The 10,365-nt window shown below is 45.7% G+C and overlaps 1 protein-coding gene across 1 annotated transcript in view; it reads right to left on the reverse strand.

The window, feature by feature from the left end:
* Positions 1 to 6,914: 6,914 nt before the first annotated feature.
* The window catches only part of GRIFIN (galectin-related inter-fiber protein), a 174,134-nt gene continuing 170,683 nt past the window's right edge, over positions 6,915 to 10,365 (reverse strand). Inside the window, exon 4 of the mRNA XM_075565612.1 lies at positions 6,915 to 7,747. Coding sequence (XP_075421727.1) covers positions 7,583 to 7,747 — 165 coding nt within the window. The 3' untranslated portion in view covers positions 6,915 to 7,582. The remainder of the gene's footprint in view (positions 7,748 to 10,365) is intronic.

Below are 10,365 nucleotides of genomic sequence, written 5' to 3' on the forward strand. Positions count from 1 at the left end.
TTATACATTGCTCTGATCACACCAAGAAAGGTTCTTGTAATGCCCATTTTTCCCAGAACATTTATCACATATTCCCACCCTTCATTATCAAAATCTTTTTCGGCATCCGCTGATATTATTATATTATCTTTATTGCTTTGCGTATTAGTTTTTGTCCAGCGAATAGCTGTTATAACCTTTCTGATATTTTTAACAGAGGCTCTTTACAAATCCCGTCTAATCTGCATGTATTAATTTAGGTAGGACTGCAGCAAATCTATTGGCCAATATTTTTGATAGTAACTTTGTGTCCTGGTTCAAAAGAGAAATGAGTCTGTAGGATTCTGGGTTCAACGTGTCTCTACCTTCTTTGTGAATTATTCTTACAAAGACAATTTTACACGTCTCTCTATATTCTTCTTTATCTAGAATTTCTTTGAAGACTTCTCTAAGGGGGGCCCCAATTTCATCAATGAGCATTTTATATAACTCTCCTGTGGCTCCGTCTGGGCCTGGCGCTTTCCCATTTCTAAGAGTTTTAATAGAATTTTCTGTCTCTTCAATCATTATAGGAGAATTTAACATCAACTGCTCTTCTCTGTCTAATTTAGGGAGATTCATTTTCCCCAGAAAACCACACTGTGCCTCTTCATCTATATTGCTTTTACTATATACTGTACATTTTGGTAGAAATGTTGAAAAACCTTATTTATCTCTCTAGGATTAGTGGTGATATCTCCCGATTTTTCCCTTATTCTCAGAAAATGATTTGACTTCATACGTTTTCTAGCCATATTGCCCAACAGTTTCCCTACTTTATTTCCAAACTTGTAAAAGTTTAGATCTCTAAACTGTATTTTCCTTTATTCTTTCCTATGCAGCCAAACCTCACCTAAATCCTTGGCTCTTATATAACCGTCTCTGTTATCTGTAGTGGGATTTAGCTTAAAAGCACAGAATCTATTATTTAACTCTTTGGTCGCCTTAGAGAACTCCAAATCAATCTCCTTCCTTCTCTTATTTATATATGCAATTATTTTCCCTAATAAAACTGCCTTCCCAGTCTCCCAGAATAACCTTCCTGCATTGCAATGAGTCGCATTAGTTTCCTTAAAATAAAGCCAATTATTTAGAAGAAATGCTTTAAATTCTTTGTTGTTATACAAGCAAGAAGGAAATCTCCATATCCTATCTCCCTGCGCTTTTTGACCCATATTAACCTCCACCCATACTGGGGCATAATCCGAGATGATTATATCGTCTATTTTAGGGTCTGTGACCTTCTCTAGTACCTGACTATTGGCAAAAATATAATCTATTCTGGAGAATGAGTTATGTGGATGTGAGAAAAAAAAGTGTATTCTCTTTCCAAAAGGTTAAACATTCGCCAGCAGTCTTCCAGTCCCAAAATATCCCTAAACCCATGTGCGCCTTTTTGCACCAGTTTTAACCCTGATTTCCCTTTAATCTGGAGTGATTTATTCATAAATAGATCCATTACCCAATTAAAATCCCCTCCTACTATCAGCTTCAGTCAGAGTTTGGACAACATTTTGGTCATATTCATTTGGGCCATAGACATATTATATTTTTAATTCCTCATTATATATTCTGACAAGGGCTTGTACCATCCTCCCCTCCACATCCCCTCCAGTGGAGACAACTTCGTATGGTTAAGATTTGTTTATCAAGATGGCTATTCCTTCCTTTTTTCCTACTGCTGGTGAATATATACATTTCCCCACCCAGTCTCTCCTAAGTTTTTCACTTTCTGTCGCATCTAGATGAGTTTCCTGAATTAATGCAACTTTGGCTTTAAGATGCTTAAGGTGCTTCAGAGTTTTATTTCTTTTAATAGGGGGATTGATTCCTTTAACATTCCATTAAATAATTCTCATAGGGAGCTTACTCTCTCAAAGGATATATTCAGTGGAGCCAGTGCCGTCTCAACGCATGGGCACGCTGGGCAGTTGCCCGGGGGCCCCACGAGCATAGGGGCCCCAGGCTAATCTATGCACAGACCAGAATTTAACACTAATTTTCCGATCACCCGCCTCAACATTCAAATCTCCCGCTAACTCGGTAGAAGGAGGAAAATGACGACTTGTAGCGGAGAGTTGGCATGTCTGCATTCGCGAGAGAAATATCGCCGTTTTTATTGCTTGCAATGTTATGGAAGCAGAATATTGTAACGGATTCGCGGGAAGCATTAATGGCTTACATTTTTATTCCTGTGAGTGGTTGTGTAGGCAGGGCCCAGTGCACTGCTTTGCCCGGGGGCTTATAATGCTGTTAAGACGGCCCTGAGTGGAGCTATTCATAATTCTTAGCACAGTGGAGAGACCGTGTGGATAAACAGCCGAGTGTGGCATGTAAAATACATAACAAAAGAAAAACAGAAATACACAAGCCTAAAACACACAACAAATAACAGAAATCTTAACATATGTTGGCGTTCCTTTTTTCCATAAGTACAAATTCCATCCAGTTTTACTTACCCTTCAGCTCCCCCCAGCCTCGCCCTTCTACTTACTCAACAATACAGTGCACTGGTGTAATCTAATTCTAACACCTGAGCTTCTAACACATTGAACTATTTATAATTATATTATAGCAGCTTGCTACTTTTGCAATCCTTTCTTACAAATTAACCCTACACATATTGAACATACATATCTCCACGGTTAAAATCTACATAGAGTCTCAGAGTATAAAGGAACAGTTAGAGAAATCAGCCCCCTATATATATTCCTTAAAACAAAAACACCCACATCCACATCTTGATCCTTAAACCAGGTATCTTCTGCTGCAATCAGCTCCGTGCCGTATCCTCGCTGCGACATCTTTCTCCGGTTGGTGAATGACGATCCTGCGCACGCCTCTGATCACGCTCCGCTCGCCTGTCCCCAATATCTCTGTGGTGCACACGAGTGTACTTTTCAGCTTCCCTGCCTCAGTGAAGATTTTTACTCCATTTGCCCGTGAAAAGTCGCAGAGTGGCTGGAAACCCCAAAGTAAATCTCTTGTTTTGTTGAAACAAAGCGCTACAAAGTTTTCCAAACTCTCATTTTGTTAGAGACTGCCACTGAATAGTCCTGGAAAATTAATATCTTGGATCCCTGATATGCAATTCCTCCTGAGTCCTTGTAAGCTCGCAGAAGTCTGTTTTTTTTCCCACTAAAGTCCAGCAATTTAGCCATCACTGCTCTTTGTCTTTCGCCTGGACTCAGTCTATGAGCTCTTTCTACTCTGATGGTAGCCAGAACCGAAGGTACCCCCAAAATCTCCAAGAGCCATCTCACGGAGAGACCAGTACTTTTAACACCTTTATACCTTCCGGAATCAATTCACTACGCAGGACAACATTATTGAATAAAATGGGGTTTATTCGGGCAAGCCCGCAAACATACAAAATATGCACAAAACAGGGGATACATACCAACTGGCGGTCTGGGGGGAGACACTAGCCTCAACTAGGTGCAGGGCGCCTGCTTCAGGTAGGCTTACTCTGTCCGCTCCACGTCCGGGAGCACATGGTACACTTTTCGAGAGAGCCACCCCGCTCTCCCCGCTGGTTTTAGTGCCTTCCAATTCTCAGAACATGGTCTCGAGAACTTGGATGCGTGAACTTGCTCCCAGCGCTTATCCTCCACTTGGTCAGGCTGCTCCGGCACCTCTATGCCGAGCACCCACCGGTCGCATTACTGGACTAAGCCCGGAGCAAGATAAAGTTCATGGGAACTTGGCCGCGATCTCAGAACTTGACCGCACTCTGAGAACTTGGCCGCAACTATAGAACTTGTCGTGAGCTAGGCCAGGCTTCACCGGCAACTCCGTGCCGAGTGCTTTGCGACTTGGAGCAAAGCACATTTGAAAAGCCCGCCAGCTCTTCACCGGACCAAGCCCAAGGATGCCCTGGTTCTCTGGCTGAGTTTCTCTCAGATCATCTTGCAAATCTCCCACTCTGGTCTCCACCTCCCCACTCTCTTCTGCTTAGCTTTTCCAGCCGATTTACTTCCGAGATAGCTGGTCATGGTGCTCCAGGGTCTGCACTGTGGATCACGGTGGTTTTTTATTTTTCCCTGATTTTTTCCAGCGCAGTTTTGCTGTGCAGAGCGAGGCTCACTGGAGCTTAGTCGCCTGTGACTACTCTCACTGGTGCCATACTGAAAGTCCTAAATATTTACTAACATGTTGTTAACGGAGGAAGAAGTGCAAAAGTGCTTTGAAAAATTAAGGTAAATAAAGCACCTGGCTGATGGCATGCCCCTAATCGAGCTAAATTCATTTATAGCCAAACCATAACATTTAATATTCCCGGACTCCATTTCCACAGGTCCAGTATCACAAGACTGGTGTAAAGCAGACATGATGCCGGTATTTAAAAAGGGAGCTAGATCATAACCAAGGAATTACAGACCTGTAAGCCTGACATCAATTGTGGGGAAGCTACTTGAATGTGTAGTATGGGATAATATTCAGGAATACCCAATGGGTAAAAAAATGATTAGTTTTTGTCAACATGGATTTATGAGGGATATCATGCCAAACTAGTTTCTTTGAGGATGTACAGTAAGTAGGAATTTAGACCAGGGTAAAGCAGCGTTCGATCCGGTGCCACACAAGGGGTTAGTGTACAAAATTAAGAAAATTGGTCTGGGTAAAAATATTTGCAATTGGATTGAACTGGTTGAAGGATAGGCAGCAGAGAGGTTCCATAAATGGGACCTTTTCAGGATGGGCTAAAGTTGTAAGGGGAGTACCTCAGGGATCGGTACTGGGACCCCTGCTTTTTAACTTGTTTATTAATGACCTTGAGGTTGGCATAGAGAGTAAAGTCTCCATCATTGCTGATGACACCAAATTGTGTAAGGTAGTAAAATCAGAGCAGGATGTAATTTCTCTCCAGAAGGACTTGGAAACATGGGCAGGTAAATGGCAGATGAGATTTAATACTGATAAATGTAAGGTTATGCATTTAGGTAGCAAGAATAAACAGCCAACTTCAATTTAAATGGGGAAAAATCAGGAGAATCCTTGATGGAGAAGGATTTAGGAGTGCTTGTAGATAGCAGTCTTAACAATAGTGCCCAATGTCAGGCAGTCAGGGCTTCCGGCAGGGGGGGAGAGCCAGGACAAGTGTCCCAGGCCCAGTGGCTGCGGGGGGCCTGGCCAGAGGTCAGGTCCAGCTGCTTGGTCCGGCCGCTGGTCCTCTTGTTGCGGGAGAAAGGATGCAATGGAAGTTAGCTTAATTATGCCCCTCTATAAAGAATTAGTAATACCACACCTTGAATATGGAGCACAATTTTGGGCACCACTCCTTAGAAAAGACATTATGGAATTAGAAAGAGTGCAGAGAAGAGCCACCAAATTAATAAAGGGGATAGACAATCTACCTTATGATAGGCTAGCTAAATTAGATTTATTTACATTAGAAAAGAGGCATTTAAGAGGGGACATGCTAACTATATACAAATATATTTGGGGACAATACAAAGATCTTTCAAAAGAACTATTCATCCCAAGGGCAGTACAAATGACACAGGGTCATCCCTTAAGGTTGGTAGAAATGAGATTTCACCAGCATCAAAGGAAAGGGTTCTTTACAGTAAGGGCAGTTAAAATGTGGAATTCATTACCCATGGAGACTGTGATATCAGATACAATAGATATCTTCAAAAAAAAGGTTTGACCTTGTACCATATGTATCAAAGAAAAAAAATCCATCAAAAGGAGTGCGATTCTTTTTCTGTAATTACATAAGATGCTATTTTCTTGCACCAGTAATACTCTGGGTCAGGATACTACAGGTACCAGTTACCACGTGACGTGAGGGCAACCAAACCCTTCCATCCATTCAGAACCACCCAGAAGTAATGAGATCAGCAGGAGCTCATGTTATAAAAAGCCACATTCAGTCTCCAGCCAGAAAAACAGAACACAAGCCTACTCACTTCCTTTCTTAAAACAAAAGCTCAACTTTACGAGCTGGAGTCTAATCTTTCTGTGACTGCTAAATTAATTTCATCAAGGTACATTTCACTAGCTTGAGATTGAAATATTGTTTTCATTGTTAAACAAGATGGTATCATCAAAAAAGATCTTCCCACCGGGCATACAATGAGTGAATGTCAATGCAAATTGCACATCTCTCTCTTACTACGGCCAAATGGAGAGGAACAGTGGGGTGTATTTCCATTGTAACATTTTCCTAGTCATATGTAGAATAATATAAGTAATGAAAAATATCACAAGATAAATGTCACAAGAAAAATGTGAAGAAGCATGCAAAGGAAATGAAATGGGAATTGAGACCGTCTGAGGCACACAATGTTCTTTGTCACAGTTGTTTAATAAACTCAAACCTTTTCGGGCTAAATTAGATTTTTCTGCATCAGAACGATACAGGTGTCTCTATGCTGGGTCCTCCGCTGGCTTCTCATAAACGGTTATTCTGTCATCTTCACATACATAATAAAGTAAACGGAGTGTCCTTAACTTCTCGAGAAAGTTTTACTTCCAGGCGGGGGAGTTTATTTATTTTTTTAAATCCCACACGGGAGTGGAAATATTGACTGCCTGTGGATCTGGATGTCCGTGTGCGGTTGTCATAGAGGGAGTGAGACTTTTTGATCATACACATTTAAATAGAGAAATAGTTAGGAGAATCTTTATTGCAATCAGGAATCGTTGGAAAATGTTGCACCTCTTCTTCGCAAGCCCTGAATATTTTACACAGCAAAAGTCATTTTATGGGTAGCATTTTTTTGCAAAACTTAATAGGATATTTTTAAGGCTTTGGACCCTTTCCAAACATGCCGGCCCTACCAGATAATGAACACATCAAAAAAATAAAGATTGTCCCGTTGAGCCACCATACCATATGAGTAATTTTTACTGACAACCTTTTTTTGAAGTCAAATCTCCACACCATGATCTTTCCTCTAGTTTTATTGGTGAAACAAGACATTGAGAAACATCCTTAACCAGGGTAGCCTGCTCTCTTCATGTGCACAAGAAGCCAGGTTCAAATGTGCATAAGTATTACATCTTTGAAAATGTAGGTAGGAAGTTTCCTTCATCAACCTTCTTACACCAACTTGGTTAAATTTTGCAGTCCGCCATGGTCAGGATTATAGAAGATTCTCCAATGCCATCTGAGTGTTCCCTATTAGTTTACGAAATCTTACTTCTCCACGTAATTGGGATGAAGAAGGTGGGTGGGTAGGATATGTTGGCCTCCCTAGACTGTGTTTTAGGGAGAATGTGTTTGTTCACACTGATAGTTAGTGTCATTTTGGAATGCTCATCATTTAATAATTACTAGCAGTTTACCTTGCAGAATGTTACCACCAAAAAGTACCCCAAAGAGTCAAGTGTTGTATGCCTGTGTGTGTGACTTGCTCAAGGTTCATGGGAGATGACGGTGGGTTTCATAATCCCGCTTCTTAGTTTCCATTACAATTAGATGATAGCATTAGGTTGGACACATAGAAACATTGCAAGGCATTGCTGGCGGTTATAAGCTGTTTTTAGGATCAGTTGGCCATACAATGGTGGAAGGAGTTTAACAGATGAAAAGAGGAAGGTCACACACACTTGACTAGTACAGCTCTCGTTTTGTAATCTCGACAGAGGAGATGTTGATGTCATTTAAGATCTGCACTTTGGTAACAACAGAGAACTGCTTCAGGCGATGCCTGTACTGTATTATCTTGTTATCATCTACAAACACCTGGAAATGTTCCTGGTCGGCGTAGATTTCAATCTGAAATGAATGGAGGAACAAAATGAACTTTCAGTATGATGCAACTAAGAGAGTACTAGGAGATGTACAGTGCTGGGCCTGGAGAAGGTGCATTTTTTGCAGGTTATGAAACCAATGTACTGTAAAGCTTTAATTGAAGTTGTTACAAATCACACCCTACGAATAATCTATGCAGAATTTAGGAAAGATACAGTGTATATATAAATATATATATTTTAAATGTATTTATTAAGGATGGGCAGGTTCGTTGGTTTAAAATCAGAAATTTGCAATCTTCGACATTCGTTTTGAATTTTAAATTTCTGGCAAAATTTGAGTTGAATCCCGAGAATGGTTCATCCTAGGATTTATTTTTCTTTTTTAGGGTTTTTAAAAAAAAAAAATAAGCAGGGAGAATGTTTGAGTTTGCAAACTACACAACTTGTGACCTTTTGGAAAATAATTCAAAGTTTGAACATCTCTTAAAAACTTTTTTTTAAATCTACTATATATTTCTGAAAGCACTGTATGTCTGCGTCCCTAGCGGCAATCTCATTGGTCCCTTGGCCCGCCCGCCCCCGCACACCTCTCATTGGCCTGAGGTGGAGTGACGGGCCAAAGGACACACAGGGACACACACACACACACACACACACGAGAGTAGGGGGGGGTGTTACCTACATTAGCGGGGCTCACAGTGTTAGCAGCACCCGCGTGCACCTCCTCTCCCCGTGTCTCCCGCGCTTTCACCCCGCCCCACCCCCTCTCCCCCGGCGCCGCTACAGTCAGCGGGACACACACACTATTATTACCCCTTCAGCGCCCCCCCCCCACCCAGTGTCAGCGGCCGTGCGAGACCCCCCCTCTATATCTCCCACCTCTCCCCCCCCCACACATATACATGCCCCCCCCTCCCCGGCGCTACAACTCACCCCTTCCCCGGCGGGGGAACAGCCAGTGGCCAGGCAGCCTGCCTCGCGGCGCCGAGTACCCAAGATGGCGGCGCCCGGGAAACACAGCGGGGGAGCGGTCACAACACGCTGCCTCCCGCCTCAGATCCACGTGGGACCTGCCGGATGGGTGAGTGAGCGGCCTTCACCTCCCTTCCACCCCCCTTCACCTCCCCCCACCCCCCTCCCCTCCAGTGTCAGTGTCTCCCCGATACCCCCCCCCCCCCCGGCGCCACTACAGTCAGCGGGGGAGCGAGCGAGCGCCCGGGACACAGCAGGGGAGCGGCCACAACACGCTGCCTCCTGCCTCAGATCCACGTGGGACCTGCCGGACGGGTGAGTGAGCGGCCTTCACCTCCCCTCACCCACCCCTCACCCCCGTTCACCTCCCCTCACCCCCTTTCACCTCCCCTCACCCCCTTTCACCTCCCCTCACTCCACTTCTCCCTTCCACACCCATTTACCTCCCCCCCTTCACCTCCCCTCCACCCCCCCCTCTTCACCCCCCCTTCACCTCCCCATTCACCCCCCCCTTCACCTCCCCTCCACCCCCCCCCCTTCACCTCCCCTCCACCCCCCCTTCACCTCCCTTCCACCCCCCCTTCACCTCCCTTCCACCCCCCCCTTCACCTCCCTTCCACCCCCCCCCCTTCACCTCCCCTCCACCCCCCCCCTTCACCTCCCCTCCACCCCCCCTTCACCTCCCCTTCACCTCCCCTCCACCCCCCCCTTCACCTCCCCTCCACCCCCCCCTTCACCTCCCCTCCACCCCCCCTTCGCCTCCCCCCCCTCCTTCCCACCGCCCCCCCCCCTCCTTCCCACCGCCTCCCCCCCTCCTTCCCACCGCCTCCCCCCCCCTGCCGCCACACACACCTGCTGCCTCCCGCCCCTACGCACCGACATCACTGACCCACCGCCTCACACCCTAGCAGGACCCCCACTCACAGACAGCACTCACAACCCACGCGCCACCCGCCGCCTCACACCCTACCAGGACCCCCACTCACAGACAGCACTCACAACCCACGCGCCACCCGCCGCCTCACACCCTAGCAGGACCCACACTCACAGACAGCACTCACAACCCACGCACCACCCGCCGCCTCACACCCTAGCAGGACACCCACTCGCAGACAGCACTCACAACCCACGCGCTACCCGCCGCCTCACACCCTAGCAGGACACACGCCTCACATTTTTACATCACTTATGGCAGGGGGGCGCAAACTTTTTTCCCTGCGCCCCCCTGCCGGCTGTCCCCTCACTCCCGCGCCCCCCCCAACCCCAACTTACCCTCGCACCGGCGTAATGACGTCACGTTGCCATAGCAACGTGACGTCACATGACCTCGCAGCGTCATTTTGACGCCGCGTTGCCATGGCGACGCCGGGAGGAAGCCGCCGGAGCCACGGGTAAGTATGGTTTACAGAGGCCCTGCAGCTCCCCCGGCACTTAATTTAAGTGCCTTCGGGAAGCGCGCGGAGCCTCTGTAAACCCCGCGCCCCCCGTCGGCAGTCTCGCGCCCCCCCTGGGGGTCGCGCCCCACAGATTGCGCACCGCTGACTTATGGCAGCAAAATATACATTGTACTGTGGTGTGGTTACAATAAACCATTTTTATACAACATCGTATTACATTTTATTCCATCTTTCTTTTCAATATTATTATCCAACCTTTACAACAAATACT

The sequence above is a fragment of the Ascaphus truei genome, chromosome 11 (assembly GCF_040206685.1).
Source record: "Ascaphus truei isolate aAscTru1 chromosome 11, aAscTru1.hap1, whole genome shotgun sequence".
In the NCBI taxonomy this organism is placed as follows: Eukaryota; Metazoa; Chordata; class Amphibia; order Anura; family Ascaphidae; genus Ascaphus; species Ascaphus truei.